General features: G+C 37.8%; 1 protein-coding gene across 2 annotated transcripts; it reads left to right on the forward strand.

Annotated features, from left to right (window-relative positions):
- The first annotated feature begins 4394 nt into the window (after positions 1–4394).
- LOC111438193 (microtubule-associated protein 70-2-like) lies at positions 4395–17775 on the forward strand. Of its 2 annotated transcripts, XR_002709632.1 has the most exons (12): positions 4395–4902; positions 6468–6553; positions 13464–13529; positions 13629–13799; positions 13939–14109; positions 14233–14388; positions 14479–14625; positions 15595–15666; positions 15754–16275; positions 16368–16555; positions 17334–17576; positions 17660–17775. XR_002709632.1 is itself a non-coding variant. In XM_023076150.1 (11 exons), exons 1-11 carry the CDS (start codon positions 4680–4682, stop codon positions 17350–17352), a joined length of 1821 nt encoding a protein of 606 aa, XP_022931918.1. In that variant the 5' UTR covers positions 4395–4679; the 3' UTR covers positions 17353–17632. The 2 variants fall into 2 exon arrangements, 1 of the variants encoding a protein (XP_022931918.1); XM_023076150.1 differs by lacking the exon at positions 17660–17775 and having other exon boundaries at positions 17334–17632.
- The last annotated feature ends 281 nt before the right edge of the window (positions 17776–18056 follow it).

An 18056-nucleotide genomic window follows, 5' to 3' on the forward strand; every position in this document is an offset into this window, starting at 1 on the left:
AAAAGACAGGGTAATTTAAAGGTGTCACACTAATTATCAAAGTTTTTCAAATTTGCATGGAAATAGATTGTGACATGAAATGTCTAAAATATGACTTGAAGTTATGAGACCATGAATTGAGATGGAGCGGAGTGAGAAATCCATGATGATGAAAGTACAGGAATTATTTCCAAGACAACCATTTGTTCTACTTTCGATAATATTCCCAATACCACTATGTAAATATTTTTCAACATAAAGTATGACGAATTTTGAGGTTGGTGATCGTCACGCCACCACTAAAATGAACCAGTCATGATTCATATTAATTTGGCCCTCTTTCATTCCCATGTTTTTTTTTTCCTTTTTTTTGGTAGACTCTTTAAGGGCTCTGTATAAGAAAATTGAGAGGAATCCAGGTATCTGAAGCTCAAGGTATGAAGACCCACATGTAGATGAACATATAAACAGTCCATCTAGAATTTTTTTCAAGCTATAGGTGTAGAAATCACTTGAAAATCTAACCAGAAAAGTTAAAAGACAAGAATCGAAAAGGTAAGAAACTAAACCGGACAATTTTCTTGAGATTCTAGCAACTTTAAAATAACTCATTAAATGGTCTCCCATCCTCATGAAATTTTAATAAAAGGCTTAATATAACATGACAACCACATGCATAAAATTGGGTAGTTATTAGAATATGTCAAGGAGCTAAACCAATTATATGTATAAAATGACCGAAATGTCCCTTAACCAAGAACTCAAAACCGTAGACCAAGGTCTTTAGTCCAAAACCATATACCAAACAATGTTTTAAGATTGAATCTCAATACCAAAACCATATACCAAGGTCAATCTTAATTCAAGGATTTGAGTTTTTCTAACATTCGTATCAACACCAGATGTTGATTTCAATATTGAGTCATAAACTCACTTTTAAGTTCTTAAAATTATAGATAGAACGATTGAGTAGATTTGAGGTAGACCAAGTTATAAATATTGGATCTACGAAGTCAGGACTTGAAACACCTTAGCATTTTCTTTTGAACACATTAGTGGTGATGTTACGAAGAAATGATTGGCCCATGTGTCAATTTATTGAATATTAGGAACTAATTAAGGCAACAATGGAGAAAAGGTATGCTTCTAGAAACAAAGGTTATCTCAAGTATATGAACCATGAAGAACAATATGTTGAAAAACTCCTCTACGTCTCAACATGATTCTTATGGGTGATTGTGAGGTCTTTTGACTCATTAATGCCTACAACTTGTATAATTTTATGAACTAGATATTCGAAGAGGTTCTTAGACTAGTTTATAGTAGTATGTATCCTAAAAAACTTTAAAAACTGGCTTCGACAAGCACCACGCGCCTGGAACGCGAAGCTCGACAGTACCCTGCTGACGCTCAAGTTCAAGCGTTGTGCTTCTGAGCATGGCATATACACGTGCGGCCACGACGAGCAACGACGGATCATGGAGTGTACGTCAACGATCTCATAATCACTGGAGGCGACATGGAAGTTTTTGGAAGATTCAAGAGGGAGATGTCAACGATCTTCAAGATGAGCGATCTCAGCGCGCTCAACTACTACCTCGGCATCGAAGTGCAGTAGAGTACTGCCGGTATCACCATTTGTCAAGGTGCGTATGCGAAGAAGCTGTTGAACACAGTTGGGCTGGCGGACAGTAACCCTATAAGAACGCCAATGGAGGCTCAACTCTAGCTAAGGAAGGTCAGCACTACGCCGGTGGTCGACGCCACTAATTACCGCAGCATCGTCGGGAGTCTGGGCTATCTAGTAAATACACGCCCTGACCTTGCCTATTCTGTTGGATACGTTAGTAGGTTTATGGAAGCACCAAGGGAGGAGCATCTTGTAGTAGTCAAGCATATCCCACGCTATGTGCCCAAAACCAGTGGCTGGGTTGTGAGATACTGTGCAGGAGAGGAAGGAAGAAACTTGAGCTGGTTGGCTACAGAGATAGTGACATGCTTGGTGACGTTAATGATCGTAAGAGCACCAGTGTGATGATTTACTTCCTCCCAGGCAACGCGATTTGCTGGCAATCAACTAAACAGAAGGTAGTTGCTCTGTCTTCTTCCGAAGTAGAGTACATCGCCACTACGATGGCGGCCACATAGGGAATCTGACTTGCGCGGTTGATGGAGGAACTGATCGGAAGAGAAGGTGATCCACCAATGTTGTACGTGGACAACAAATCTATGAACTCCCTAATCAAAAATCCAGTTTTACACGACTAGAGCAAGTATATAGAAATTAGGTTCCATTACATCCAAAAGCGTGCAGATTGGGAGCTTTATCAAGATTAACTTCATCCGAGCGGAGGAACATCTTGGAGACATCTTCACTAAGTCTCTGACGCGGATGAAATTTGAGGAACTACGCCCGAAGATCGGAGTTCAAACAATAAGGTAAATATACTGCCGGTGTTAGGAGAAGATTGTTAGATAAACTTGTTTTTCTTATTTTGTTTAATCATAATTTTCACCTTCAATTGCATTTTTTTTTTCTGTTAGGAAATTTGACGCGTCCACCTCTAGTGGAGTAGCATAATTTCAGCTTGCCATTCCTGCATGTTTAGAGGTGAGTGATGCAAGTTTAGTTGGTCACTTCGGGCCATTTTTAGAGTCTAGGTTTGTTTTAAATACTCCAATCAAATGGGAAACATATGCACTCTTTTTTGCACCAAGATTCACCGTCTTCATCCTGACGACTTCTATTATTTCTTCTTGTTCTCACCGGCGACGTGCTGCTCTGGCTAAAGACAACAGCGACGAGGGGTGTTAACCCGCCCACCCAACTCAACAGTCACGTACTATAAGGATAAAGAGTTCATTCTCTTAATGTGTGCCTTGCTTGTCCTAATTCGCTTGTCCTAATTCAAGTTATAATAGGCTTATTATTAAAATCAGATCTCAAAAAGTGGTCAAAAAGAGCAAAAACTCACCCTTAATTCATGTGTAGAGAGGTCATACGCGTGAGTCTCACATACGACTTCTCAATGTAATAGCTCTCCAGACCACAGTTTGAGCCTCAGCGAGCATAAGGTTTTTCCTCAATTTTCTATAATGTGATATGTGATGTCTCCTGAATGCTCCTCCTTGTGCATAGGTTGGCTTTGAGTCTTAAGATTAACATTTTTTTTCTTAAATTTCTAAGTGTTCGATGCGTGGCACCCCTTTACTCCAAGTGGGAGGGTTTGAAAACCGGTGGAGTGTATTTCATTATATTTATGACCATCAATCCGAGGTTAGAGATGTTTATTTAAGCCGCCTCGAATAGGACAGGAATTTCTAGTTTAGACCGAGAATGAGGAAGGAAGTGAGGAGAGATTTCTCTTTATTAGATAAATGGGTTGAGGATGAAGAATATATTCCTCGTCTCCATCCCCACTCAATTCTCCGACCTGCTCTCCCACCGCCCACTTAATATAAATATATTTTTAAAGACCAATTTTCTAAATTCCATTTTCAAGTTTCACCCTAGAGGGAGGAAGTTTTTAAATTTCCTTACAAGTTCCAATGAGTTTTAAGCTTCAAATTCCAATGCTTTTTATATCTTCAAAGTTCAAATGGTTTAATGTCTTTTTATTTGATTTGTTGTGATAATAATTTTTTTTTTTAACGTTTGAATTATTATTTTTTTTGGGTACTAATTAGACTCATTATTTTGTGTTATTTTGTTTTTGTAGCATTTATTAACCCAATGGTTTATTCAACCATTCATTTTTAGTCGAAAAAAATCAATCGCTATTCTTTTTTCTTAAATTTTAAAAATTTGTTATGTTATAATATAGACATAAATTAATTTTATATTTTATTTAACATGAAACGATTTGATCAAACAAGTTTCTAATAAAATGAGTGAATTAACGTGAATTAATAGTTACCATTAGAGTGAATCAACCTCAACTCTAATTTTTTTTTTTTTTTTTCATATCTTGAGTTTGAGTCGATATGGTTCATTCTCCAAAGTTGAAGAGTTTTAATCCAACTTTCAAATAAATTTTATTTCATTCAATTTCATGCATGTGGATAAAGATATAAGCATGTGGAGGATTGTAGAGAGTGAATCCCACCTTGACATTTAGGGAATGATTATGGATTTATAAGTAAAAGAATACAACTATGAGGCCTGAATAAGGATTATTTATGCTAGAACACTTTCTATATATTTTTTTTTGAGTCACTGTCCTTATATTTTAAAAAGAATATTATTTTGACCCCTTTGATATTATTTATTAAAAATAAAAAAACTAAATTATCATTAAGTGGGGGTATTGGACTGATCAGTCAAATTAAAAGGTCCCACAATCATACGACGGTCTTCAATCTTGGCAGATCACACGGTATACAACAGTCCCAGAAAAGGATCAGCCCGTACACAATCTTCTCTCTTCTGAACTTGATTCCTTCTTCTCCCAGTCCGTCCAAAATCAAAATACAGCTTCTATCAAGCTCTTCTAAGTTCTAAGCTCTCCTTTAATCCCAAAACTAATCTCCATTCTCTCGTTTAAATCCCTCCTTAAACCCCTTTCTTAATCTCCTTTTTCTCTCCCTACCCATTTCCCCTGTTCCCATTTCCCCTTCTGGGTCTCGCCATTTCTCTTAGGGCTGCTGCGGAGCAATTCGCCTTATGACTGAGCCCGGGAGGATTCTGAGCTAGATCTTTAATGGCGAGTAACCACATTAACTCCTCTGCTTATGGTGGGGATGTTCTCGATTCTACTAAGCTCTCGCTTTCCTCCTCTGCTTCTTTCAAGCCTCGTAAGAAGCCCAATGTTGCTGCCCCGCCAATTTCACGTGCTGGCTCTGATGTGGATGATATTATTACTCTCTTGCACGGTTCTGATCCAGTCCGCGTCGAGCTCAATCGCCTCGAGAATGAAGTTCGAGGTCCTTTTTTTCTCTTCCTTGTCTCTTCTTTTTTTTTGTTTTCGAATGCCGGTGGAGAACGGTTGTTGTTGATATGAGTTTGAGGGGTTTGTTTTGTTTTGTTCCGTTTGAATTTTAATTTTTCATCTGGGGTTTGTGTTTTGTCCTTTGCTTTCCAGATTTGAAGTGTTTGTTGCTTTCTGATGTTGGATCGATTTTGAATTGTGTGCATCTACTTTTTCGATCTTTCTACTGTTCTTATGGAAAGTAGAATCGGAACTGGGAATTTACCTACCTTGGAGAAAATTAATGATGGAACTCCGAAATGCACGTTGTTATTAAGATTGGAGCCGTGTAATTGCTAGTGATAATTGCTGCATCATGATTCCATGGTGTTTCTTATTTCTATTTCCTTTTTTCTCGATATTGTCATTTTATATGTATACATGTCTTCTGTAAATTCGGTCTTTAATTGATTTATATTCTGGGTTTCCGTTAATAGTTGAAAAAAACCACTTGATATGGTCTGAAGAGAATTTCAATATGTTTTGCATAGAAGAAAGGAATTCTATATTTTCTAGATTAATAATGTTTTTTCTCCTGAAAGTGTTCGTAGGATTTCTTTTCCTTCTTTTAATTTTCAGATAAGGAAAAAAATAAAAAAATAAAAAAGGGAACGCCAGCAATGTATTAACGAACTATAAATGGGAAGATAAGACTAAGAAAAGATTTATGGAAGCATCCATTGGGCCAATGAAGAAAGCTTCTACCCGAGCTCTCGAAATGAAAGCTGTTAATCGTGTAACATTGTTTAATAACAAATTTCTATATGCCTTGTATATTCTTTCATTCTCGTAGTGAAAGCTCGAAGTTATAGTTGATTCCTTCTATATTTGTGCTAAAATATGTACAACATTAATCTTGAAGGAAATGTTTTGTAAGATGTTTGTGCTCCTATTTGTTTTGAGTTTTAATTGGTCTTCTCTTTGTCAATTGTGTTTGGCCAACTTGTTGCTCATTATTTGCGGTTTATGCTCCTCTTTTGAACCTAGACTATCAGATTGTATTGATGGTTGTTATCTTTAGAACTCAAGGACACAATTGTACAATTTATAGAACAAATCCTGTTCAAGTAAGGTCATATTATTGACAGTTGTTATTTATGGGTCTTCAACTTTTATGTTCTGAAATGGATTATAACGTACTGGCGGTATATTGTACCGAACACCTAGGGAGGATGAAATAGGACAGCCACCAATTATGTCGTTATATCTGAGATCACTATCAAGAGAACTAAATTGTATGAAAGGGATATAAGGTAATATTGGCTGTACTCGAAATACTCCTATAGCAACTGGAGCCAACAATGCCATTGCTTCCTTTTTAATGACCATTATATATTGCATGTTTGGCACTTCATATATCTTATGAAATTCTTATTTTTTAACTTTTTTAAGTTTTGGAAATGTTAAATAGTAATTTTCATGTTCAAAGAAGGAATATAACAAGAATGAGAAGAGACTCAGGTTCCTTTGGAATCAAGTATTATTAGACCCAATTGAATATTTTTCTTTTTATATATGCAGATAAGGACAGAGAACTGGGGGAGGCTCTTGCTGAAGTTAAGTCATTAAAAAATTCCGAACGGCTCAAAGAGAGGGCTGTTGAAGAGGTACTATTTTATTCTTTTATCAACTTTAGCAGTTCATAGTTGAACATGAACCAAAATAGAATGAAAAGGATCAAATTGCTGCTTTAAATGAATCATATATTTGTTATAAGTATGCATGTGGTTGTAGGAGCTTATTAGTCTTCTTTATTGTAATTTTACTGTTCTTTGTTTAGAGCTTACATGTATGCCTATATATTGAACTTAATATATCGACTTGGAAGGATTCATCTGTATTTTGGCTTGACATGAACATGGTATTAGAACACTATGTATTTTTCTAGGGCAATTAGGGTTAGGGAACATTTGGGTTAGAAGTTTTGGACCCTCTTGTTTTCCACCTTAGGTTTGGAAACATAATTCTCAAAACTCTAAATGAGGGATGACCCATGCGAAAGTGATGTAACCCAATCGTATCTTTATTAGAAGAACTAAGAAATGACACAGGTGCAGGACTGATTGTGCTCTCAGATAATTGCAAGTAGGACAGGCCATTCAATTCCTTAGCAAGTCCAATCATCCGTTTCGAGTTCTAGTCTTGAAAAACATGACATGACGAGGAGAAAATAACATGACAGTGGCTGTCATGAGCAAGCTTTGTATGGAAAGTATACTATTAGATAGTTTTGGGACGTGTAGAATGTTTTTTAGTTTAAAGGTTTGAGAAACAAATACATTGCCTATTCCTGCCATAGTGACACTGGTTCCATTTGCCACTGTAATTTTTTGATTACTCGAGCATGATTTATATGCTTTAAAAAGGTTGTGAGTGAGGGATCATGTCATCAGTTGCACCGGAGTCTATAATCCAAGAGTTGACTTATCTCTAAAGGGTTTATACAAAAAGTGAAGGAAGACTTACCTGAGATTGTAAATGTACTAGAACTTGATGGTTTGTTGAGCGAGTTCAAGAACACCTTCAATCTATCAATCTCTTCATTATTGCATCCACTAGTCCTTCACAATTGGGGCCTTTTGGTCTGATTTGAACTCCTTTGCAATGTACGCTCATGCCTTTGACATTTCTCCCTTGTTTCTCATACGATGATTTTGTGGGCCTCCCCGACTTCCTTATTCACGACTGGGAGGCTTTCTGTTCAATTTCCAATAACTCTCCTTCATTTGTCGTGGTTTCTTGTAGCGAGTATACCATAAATTGTCTTTGTTACTCTTCCATTAGTAGGCTCGTCCATTGGTATGCGTTGGGTGAAAGCACTTGTGGTGGGCTTGTGGTGGATTTGGGCTAACAAAAAGGTTGATATGGAAAGGGCTTTGGTGGATATGGATGATATGGGCTTAGGAGGATATGATATGTGGTACATGTGTTTGATATGGGCTTACGTTAATGTGTTCGATATGGAGAAAGATAAAATGTGGTGGATGTAGGCTTACGGTAATGGGCTTGGGATATGGCTAAACGGAAATGGAACAGTGACTATGGACTTTCACAATCTTGCGTAAGGTAGAAGAAAGTGTATCAATTTGCTTACGAAATGTAATATTTGGAAGGTGAATCAATCTGAGTTCGCAATCTTGCGGAATTTTCTTCGTTCGTTTTTTTATAAAATGGAATCAATCTTGCAAAAATTACGAAGTGTGGAAAGTGCAGAAAATTGAGATTGCAACTAGTAATGGATGTTAATGGGCTTGCGGATTGTGTGAATGACTTTCCTTCTAATGTTGATTAGTGGCTTGAAAGCGGGGAGGAATGGATGCATTGGTAATGGGTATAGTAGGAATTGATTGCTAGGCTTCAAAATTCTCTTTACTTGCGGAAACCTATGCCAGACTTGCGGAAACCTATGGATGTTTTGACTATACTGGACTTGCAGACTTGTGTTGTTGGTTCTATATCTAGAATGGATTCGTCGTTGGACTTGCGAAACGATTGTGGAATGGGCTTGCTTGCGAATACTAGGCTCTCAAGACTTGAGAAAAGAATGGACTTGCATTGCTGAACTTTTGGGGAGATTAGCCCAAAGCTTCCAAGAGTCACAATTATATGAACTAAGACATCTCAATCATGTAATATGAACTTCAAGAAAGATGTGAAAAGAATATTGTTCAAATTACCACAAGATAAACTCAGGTTGCGATCCGTGCCCCATTAAAAAATAATCAAGTTTCATTTAGTCTTCGATGATTATAAAATTTGTGTGGATGATAATCTAAATTGAGGTGTTTTATTAATGTATTTTAAGACATTTTATTTATTTTAAGGTTACATTTACATAGAGCTTGATTAACTGCAGCTGTTGCAACTATCAATTTTGCCTCAGCAGTGGATTGAGCTACAGTTTCTTGCTTTCTTGAGCACCAAGAGAACATGTCTGATCCGAGGCAAAAATAGTAACCCGATGTACTCTTCATGTCATCAATTGAGCCACCCTAATCACTGTCAGAGAAACCAATTAGCTTCATTTCCTTGTGCTTTAAGAACTTCACTCCATAATTCTAGGTCCCCTTGATGTATCTGATAACTCTCTTTGCAGCTTTCATGTGAGTCTCATTGGGACAATGCATAAATCTGGAGAGAATACTTACAGCATTTACGGTATCAGGTCTGGTTGTTGTTAAGTACATCGGGCGCCCTACCAAGCTCCGAAACTCAGCTTCAATAACTTTGGCAGAACCATCATCTTTGACCAGCTTCTCCTTTTGATTCATAGGAGTATTCATTGCTTTGCAATCCTCCATCTGAATTTTTTTAAGTATCTCCTTTGCATACTTTCTTTGACAAATGAACACTTCATCTTGGGTTTGCTTGATCTCAATGCCAAGGAAATATGACATCAGACCAAGGTCTGTCATTTCGAAGATCTTTTTCATTTCCAGTTTGAACTTGTTAATTTGCTTAGGATTGCTTCCTGTAATTAATAAGTCATCTACATGAAGAGAAATGACTAAAGTATTTGTATCTTCATGCTTGACATACAGTGTGAGTTCAGATTGACTTTTCTGAAAGCCAAGACCAACCAAATGATCATCAATTTTACTGTACCATGCTCGCGGAGCCTGTTTAAGACCGTATAAAGCCCTTCTTAGCAAGTAGACTTTATCTTCATTGCCTCTGCTCACAAAACCTTCAGGTTGCTCGACAAAAATTTCTTCTTGCAAGACTCCATTTAAGAATGGAGATTTAACATCTAACTGGAATATTTTCCAACTCTTTTGAGCAGCAAGAGCAAGCAACAATCTTACTATATCAAGCCTGGCAACAGGTGCAAATGTTTCTGAATAGTCAACTCCAAAAACTTGCGCATATCCTTTCACAACAAGTCTTGCTTTGTATTTGTTAACTGAACCATCAGGATTTAGCTTTGTTCTGAATACCCATCTTACTCCAATTATCTTTTTGTTTAGAGGTCGATCAACCAACTTCCATGTTTTGTTTTTCTCGATCATCGAAAGCTCCTCCTGCATTGCAGCCATCCAATGTTGGCTGTTTTTTGCATCATGGAACCCTGCAGGCTCACAAATAGCTACATTACACCTTTGATAAATATCAGACAGTAACCTTGTACCTCTCACAGGTGCATCATCAACCAAATCTTCTTGCCGTTCATCTTCAGACTCTTCTTGTTGTTCATCTTCTTCTAACATGCTACCAAAGGTTAAAGTGTTTGGTGCATTAGAAATCTGATTCACCTTTGTCAGTTCTTCCCAATTCCATTGCTTATTTTCAGCAAATTGAACATCTCAGCTCACAATAACTCTACTAATGTGCGGTTGAAAAACTCTGTAAGCTTTGGATATAGTGCTATACCCAACAAATATGCCAACTTCTGCCTTTTTGTCAAGCTTATCACGCTTGACCTATGGAATGTAAGTGAAGCAAAGACACCCAAATACTTTAAGGAACTTTAAAGAAGGTTTGTAACCATACCAAGCTTTAAATGGTGTCAGGTCCTTCACAGCTTTTGTTGAAATTCGATTTTGCAAGTACACAGCAGTGTTTGCTGCTTCTCTCCAAAAACGTTTTGGAAGATCCTTCTCATGAAGCATGCATCTCGTCATCTCCATTATGAATCTATTCCTCCTTTCACTGACGCCATTCTGTTGAGGAGTGTATGGTGCTGTCAACTGATGTTCAATTTCAGCCTCTTCACAAAACCTGTTAAAAGTTTCTGAAGTGTACTCCTTGCCATTATCTGATCTTACCGTCTGAATCAAGCATGCACTTTCATTCTCAACTCTGGCCTTGAATTTCCAAAATACACCTGCAACTTCTGACTTTTGCTTCATAAAGAAGATCCAACACATTCTTGTTAGATCATCAATAAAAATAATGTAATAAAGATTACCATTTAATGATGGTGTTCGCTGAGGACCACAAAGATTAGTATGAACCAGCTGCAGTTTTTTCGAGGCTCTCCATGCCTGTTTAGGAAAGGGATGCCTATGTTGCTTCTCAAAATTACAAGCACGGCAAGGAGGCATGTCATCATTAATGTCAGCGAGTCCTTCTACCAGCTTCTTTGACTGCATTTGAAGCAAACCTCGATGATGAAAGTGCCCAAGTCTTTTGTGCCAAATCTCAGCGGCACTAGTTTTGGATATAAAGGCCATCTGCTCTTTCTCCATCGAATTTAAAGCAAAGCTTTTTCCTTTCATTTTGACATTGAACAAGTCTTTGACACTAGCATCTTTGATAAAACACTGCTTATTCTCAAACAACACTTTATAGCCTTTATCAAGTAACTGACCAACACTTAAGAGATGTTTGATCAATTTTAGGCACAAATAAAACCTCTGGAATAAATTTTGTACCTTCATAACTTGTTATAGCTACTGTGCCTTTTCCTTTGACTTCCAAGTGTTCACCGTTGCCAATCCTCACTCTCTTGACTTCAGTGTCTTTTAATTCCTCAAAAATACTCCTTGTCATATGTCATATGATTTGTGCACCCACTGTCAATCAACCAGCTCTCGCTTGATTCTTTGCCTGAGAAACAAGTGGCCACAAACAATTGATTTTCTTCTTCCTCTTCTTGATCAACTACCTGTGCATCTACTTCTTTCACCTGATCTTTGGCTTTGCAGATCACAGCTTCATGTCCAAGTTGATTGCATTTGGAGCAGAAGGCGTCAGGTCTTCTCCAACACTTGTATGGTGGATGACCTTCTCACAATGGCGGCAAGGTGGATAGAATTTTTTGAAACCTCCTCCTTTTGTCTTCTGATAATTTGCAGATGGATCTCCATACGTCGATTGGTTTTTGAAAATTTTCTTGTTTTTATACCTGCTGTTGTCTTGATGCTTAATAGGTAAGGCATCTTCAATCACCCCTTCTTGCCTCATAGACCTCCTTTGCTCTTGTGCTTGTAAAGCATTCAAGAGCTCTGTAAGAGAAATCTTTGACAAGTCTTTGGTGTTCTCCAGAGTAGTAATGGTGGCTTCAAACTTCTCTGGAAAGTGACTAGCAGCTTTTCAACGATCCTTGAATCATTTAAAACAGAACCAAGCAATCTCACCTTGTTGGCAATGCTGAGAAGTCTGTCAGAGTACTCTTTCACCGACTCCGACTCCTTCATCTTCTACAACTCGAAATCCCTAATCAAATTTAGGGCTTTCATTCCACGAATCCTCTCATCTCCTTCATATTCGGCCTTGAGATAATCCCAGATTTCCTTTGCTGTTTTGAGGGACATTATTCGCATGAAGATTATTTGATCGTCAAATAGGCAAGCTTTCGCCTTTGATTTACTTGTCTTCTTTTCCTTCTGTAATTTGATTTGTGCTACAATAGGATTTGCTGGAAGCGAAGGGACCTCGTAATCCTCTTCTATTGCTTCCCAAAGATCCATAGCCTCCAAATAAGTCTCCATACGGAACTGCCCACGTTTGATAATTGTCTCCATCGAAGACTGGTGGTGCAACAACGGAAAAACTGGATTCTCCTTCCATCTTGATCTTATAGATCCCTTAAGAAGATAGCTCTGATACCAATTGTTAGTGAATTGTTAGTGAAAGAGGGATTGATTGAATTAGTGAAAGAGGGATTGATTGAATGATTGATAAGATAATTGAATTTTGAAGAGCAAGAATGCTCTATATATATAGAGAATACAGAGATATCTAGAAAATCTACCTAGAAATCAGAAAATCTAAACAAATCAAATAAAAACAAAATCTAATCAAATCAAAAAACAAATCGACTCCTAATAATAAGAAGATTTAATTAAATACAGCAATCTAAACAAACACGTAATCTTTAACCGGTTTTAGCATTTATGATTTTGGAGTTTGCATATGCATAGTGTTTAGAAGAGTTTTTAGATCTAATTGGCTAAGGTTACCATATCACACAAATGATTGGACTTGCTTGCAATTACTGTTGGGTTTACGATACCAAAAAATGTTGTTCTGGAAACGAAAGTCAGTCTCACTGGAAACGAAAGTCAGTCTCACCAATCCTGGAAAGGAAGTTTTTAATTATTTTTTTTATGAGAAGTTATGTACTTTTCACTTCTCATACTTGTTGATCTCTCTCAACGATAATATGATATGATGAAAGCGTTGTTGAATAAACTTCGGCATTGTGATGGTAGCTATGAAGCCTCCAAATGAAACTTCAGCGGAGGATCGATAGCTATGAAAGCTCCACCAATTAGGTTAGGGTTTAGTTATAATCAGATTTTTTCATAATAGAAAAAGCTCAGTACCATGGTGCAAATCTAAATTGCTGTTTTACTTTATTTTTTTGGATACGAAGATTGGCATTGAAATTAATAATTCTATATTGGTTGATTTTGTCACATCCACAACCACCAACCATTCTTCAAAGTACTTTTATGAACTTCTTCATATGTTTATTTTACAACTTTTGGTCAAGAGATATCTAACCTGTGCTTAATGACGGTCAGACACTAGGCAGTAGATGATACTCATACTCTTGCCTCATATTCTTAGTTAACAGATGAGTTGAAGAAAGTAGATGAAAAGCTCAAGGCAACTGAAGCTCTTTTGGAAAGCAAGGTACTTATGAAGTTAATATTATCTTCTGATAGGAGTTGATATGCCCATAACCATCACCCATTACTACATCCACTAATATTATTTTTACTATGATTGTAGAACCTTGAAATCAAGAAGATTAATGATGAGAAAAAGGCTGCATTAGCTGCCCAATTTGCTGCTGAAGCCACCCTTCGAAGGGTACACACCGCTCAAAAAGATGATGAAATGCCTCCAATTGAGGCCATTATAGCACCATTGGAGGCAGAGCTTAAGCTAGCCCGGCTGGAGGTAGAATTAAAACTCGTCTTACATTTTTCATCTGAGTGTACATTTGTATGTCATTACAACAGTTTCTTTTCAGCTCCATGTACAAGTCATGGAAGAGTAACTATTTTCCATGTCTCAGTAACAATTATCTGGTTTTTAGGTAGCAAAGTTGCAAGATGACAATAGAGCTCTGGATAGACTTACAAAATCCAAGGAGGCTGCATTGCTTGAGGCCGAGAGAACCGTCCAGATTGCTTTGGCAAAAGCATCCATGGTTGATGACTTACAAAATAAAAACCAAGAGTTAATGAAGCAAATTGAAATATGCCAGGTTGCTCGATCACTCAAAAGTTCTTTAGTAGTTTTCAGGCCTCCTATTTAATTCTTGGTTTTCATTTAGTTGTTAAATATATGACAGAATGCTTAATTTAACTTGTATTCGCCACAATGTTAGGAGGAGAATAAGATATTAGACAAGCTGCACAGACAAAAGGTTGCAGAAGTTGAAAGGCTAATGCAAACTGTCCGGGAGCTCGAGGAGGCTGTCTTGGCTGGTGGTGCTGCTGCCAATGCTGTGCGTGATTACCAGCGAAAAGTGAAAGAGATGAGTGTAATAATTCTGATTTAAATTTTCAATTATTTTTATCTCGGGTGCACGTTACAAAATTTCCAATCAACATCAATTTTGCTTCTTGTATAGGATGAAATAAGAACTTTAGAACGTGAGGTAGCTCGTGCAAAAGTTACCGCCAACAGGGTTGCTACTGTTGTTGCTAATGAATGGAAAGACGCAAATGATAAAGTGATGCCAGTAAAACAATGGCTTGAAGAAAGAAGATTTTTTCAGGTGTGTCGTAGTTAGCATGCGCATTTTTAAATACCTGGAATGAGTTTCTTAATTTATTTTAGTTTCTTGCATTGAGGCAAGTGTGGCTTAACTCCCAAATGAAGATTTTGACCTTTTTGAGATAGGTACCTTTCCGAATAGAAAAATAAAGAACTGTTAAGCTCCTATCACCCTGTGAGACTAATGAGCTGGCAAGAGATTTAGATGAAAAAGGTTCCATTCTTCTCCACCATCCGTCAGGTGATTCATTGAGGACTATGCTTTCAAGTGTATGAGATAGCATATAGCCCGTTCCTCAGTCTCACGATTAGTTAAGTTTCTCATGGGGTTAAAATTTCGAGCCCGTGGAGGAATTTCAGAAACCAGCCGCCTTTGCCTCCTAATCTATCGTGATAGAAAATAATAAAGGGAACCGATCCATGAGAAGCACACCTTCCAGCCAGTTATCACACCAAAACCTTATACCAACAACCCATTTCCAACTTTGCAAGTGGTAGTGGTGTAAATCAGGTCTTCGAACACTGTATCAATTTCGAAGGCCCTTCGATGAGTCTAGGGAGAAACTTCGAGGCTTCTAATCAAAATGCAGAGAGCCATATTTTGATACAATAACCTCCTCTAAAGAGCACAGATCTTTCTTTGTGTAATCGTCAGATCCATTTAGCCAAGATGTATTGTTAAAGTTTTATGTCAATAATCCTTAGGCTACCTTCCTCTAATGGGCGTTTAACTTTATCCTATCTTAAATTGTGAGAACCACCCTGTTCTCTGTTCCCTTCCATAACAAATTCCTAAAAAGACTCTCAATGACGCTGAAAGTTTTGTGGGAGTAGAAACAGGGATAGATAGTGTGGATGGGGAGGATAGCCAAAGTAGTTTGAATAAGAGTCAAATGTTGAAAATGTAGTTTCCATGAATAATATTGTGTATTACACAGGTTAATCAATGTAGTCTTGAATACACTTGCAGGGAGAAATGCAGCAACTTCGTGAAAAACTAGCAGTTGCTGAGCGCACTGCAAAAGCTGAAGCACAAATGAAAGTGAGGAGAATTAACTTTTGCATTCAGCGGTTTATGTCCTCTTGAATTATTCACAAATGTTGTTGCATGTGTTGATTGGAAACTTAGGAAAAATATCAATTGCGCTTCAAGGTTTTGGAGGAAAAGCTTAGATCATCTAATGGTAACCCGAAATTTGCTTCTGAAGGAAGAAGCATAAGCACGGGACCTTCGAGACGTCAATCTCTTGGAGGAGCAGAGCTATCTAAACTGTCTTCAAATGGCTATTTATCCAGGAGAAATACAAACTCGCACACAGGATCGCTCCAGTCGAATAGTGTCAGTGCATTGTTGAAGACTACTACAAAACTCTCTTCTAGATCATTTGATGGTGGTAGTAGATCACTGGAAAGAGAGAAGCTTGTGCAGGATGCGGCAGTAAAAGATACGTCAGACACAGCGACCAGTGGTGAGACGATCGTTCCATACGAAGAAAATGAAGACGGTATTGCAGTCGAAAAAACCAAAACAGAGCAAGAAGATTCCGTTTCTGGAGCATTGTATGATATGTTACAGAAAGAAGTCATATCTCTTAGGAAAGCTTGTCATGAGAAGGATGTAACCCTCAGAGACAAGGATGATGCAATTGAGGTTAGTTTGTAGACTGAATTTGAAGATTATTCATCTCCATTCTCTAGTATCTCATCCACGGCTTATTGTGCATTTATTTTGGCCGTGTATAGATGTTAGCAAAGAAGGTCGATACTTTGAATAAAGCAATGGAGGTTGAAGCAAAGAAAATGCGAAGAGAAGTAGTGGCAATGGAGAAGGAACTCGCTGCTATGCGTGTAAGCAGGGAGAGCGATCAAAGGCCTCGACGCCAGAGTGCACCTAGAGGGGCTGTAGTTGGTTCTCAGTCACTTCCTGTCAGGTGAGTTCTTCCTCTATTTGTGACTTATTTTATGCGCAGAAGATGCTGCCTTGCTATATCAGCGCTCGACTATGGGGTCGAGTTGACTGGTGCCTTTTATGTTTATAAAATGGATGGTATCTTAAGATATCATGTAAGATCCCACGTCGGTTGGAGAGGGGAACATAACATTATTTATAAGGGTGTGGAAGCCTTTCCCTAGCAGATGCGTTTTAAAAACCTTGAGGGGAAGGCCGAAAAGGAAAGCTGAAAGAGGACAATATCTGCTAGCGATGGGTTTGGGTTATTACAAATTGTGTCAGAGCTAGACACCGGACGATGTGCCAGTGAGGAGGTTGAGTCCCGAAGGGGGGTGGACAAGAGGCGGAGTGTTAGCAAGGACGTTGGTTCCCGAAGGGGGTGGATTGGGGGGTCCCACATCGATTGGAGAAGGGAACGATTGCCAGCATCCTCGTTGGGCCCCGGGGGGAGAGGGGGATTGTGAGATCCCACACATCGGTTGGGGAGGAGAACGAAACACTCTTTATAAGGGTGTGGAAACTTCTCCCCAGTATACGCGTTTTAAAAACCTTGAGAGAGAGCCTGAAAAGGAAAGTTGAGGACAATATCTGCTAATGGTGGGCTTGATTTAGTGTTTTAGTGTTTTAGATCTTTTGATTACAATTTAGTGTCATTGTGATGTATTTACTTGCTGCCTCGATAAGAATCTCGAGGGAATCTAGTGTTCTTGCATTTGCAGTAGATCCATTATTTACCTTTTTCTTCGATTATTCCACAGGAGTATCCGAAACAGATAGGGGGTTCGACATGGGAATACACAGCGATGAAATGACTTTTTTTCTCGACAATATTGTCAATATAATTGTATTTTATGATGTCATAAAACATTGCTCCTCCTTTGCCTTCGTCTCCGTGGAGCAATGTTGGGAAATTTTATGTATTTGTAAAGAAACTAACACGAGGAATTCATCCTGTGTCTGTATATTTTTGTACCAATGGTATGAAGAACAGCAAATGGAAGTTAAAAGGGTATGAAGAACAGCAAATGGACGTTAAAAGGGTATGAAGAACAGCAAATGGAAGTTAAAAGGGGATGCCGGGAATTTTATATATTAGGCGATGGATAACTTTGTATTCTGTCACCTACAGGTAGATTGAATTTTTGGCATAAAACTCAATATTCATGTTAAATGATTAATATGTTATATTTGTTTTGATCATATATTTTCTTCTCTATTCTTCTGTTCTTCCAAAGTATTTAGCTGGATGGTTATTTATCGTTCTCTGGTTCCATTTTTCTGGGAAAAGTTGAAAACAAGAGACCAACATTTGTTTGAGTGCCATTTATGTTAACTTTTGCTGATCATAATGTGATTAATTTTTATTTTAGTTTAAAAACTTCGAAATTGAACTTCGATAAATAAGATTACCTTAATTTATCTAAATAATAAAAAAGATTTATGTAAATAATAAGTAAGATTTATGTATGCCTCGAAGATGT

This window comes from Cucurbita moschata, unplaced genomic scaffold (genome assembly GCF_002738365.1).
Source record: "Cucurbita moschata cultivar Rifu unplaced genomic scaffold, Cmos_1.0 Cmo_Scf00072, whole genome shotgun sequence".
Classification (NCBI taxonomy): Eukaryota; Viridiplantae; Streptophyta; class Magnoliopsida; order Cucurbitales; family Cucurbitaceae; genus Cucurbita; species Cucurbita moschata.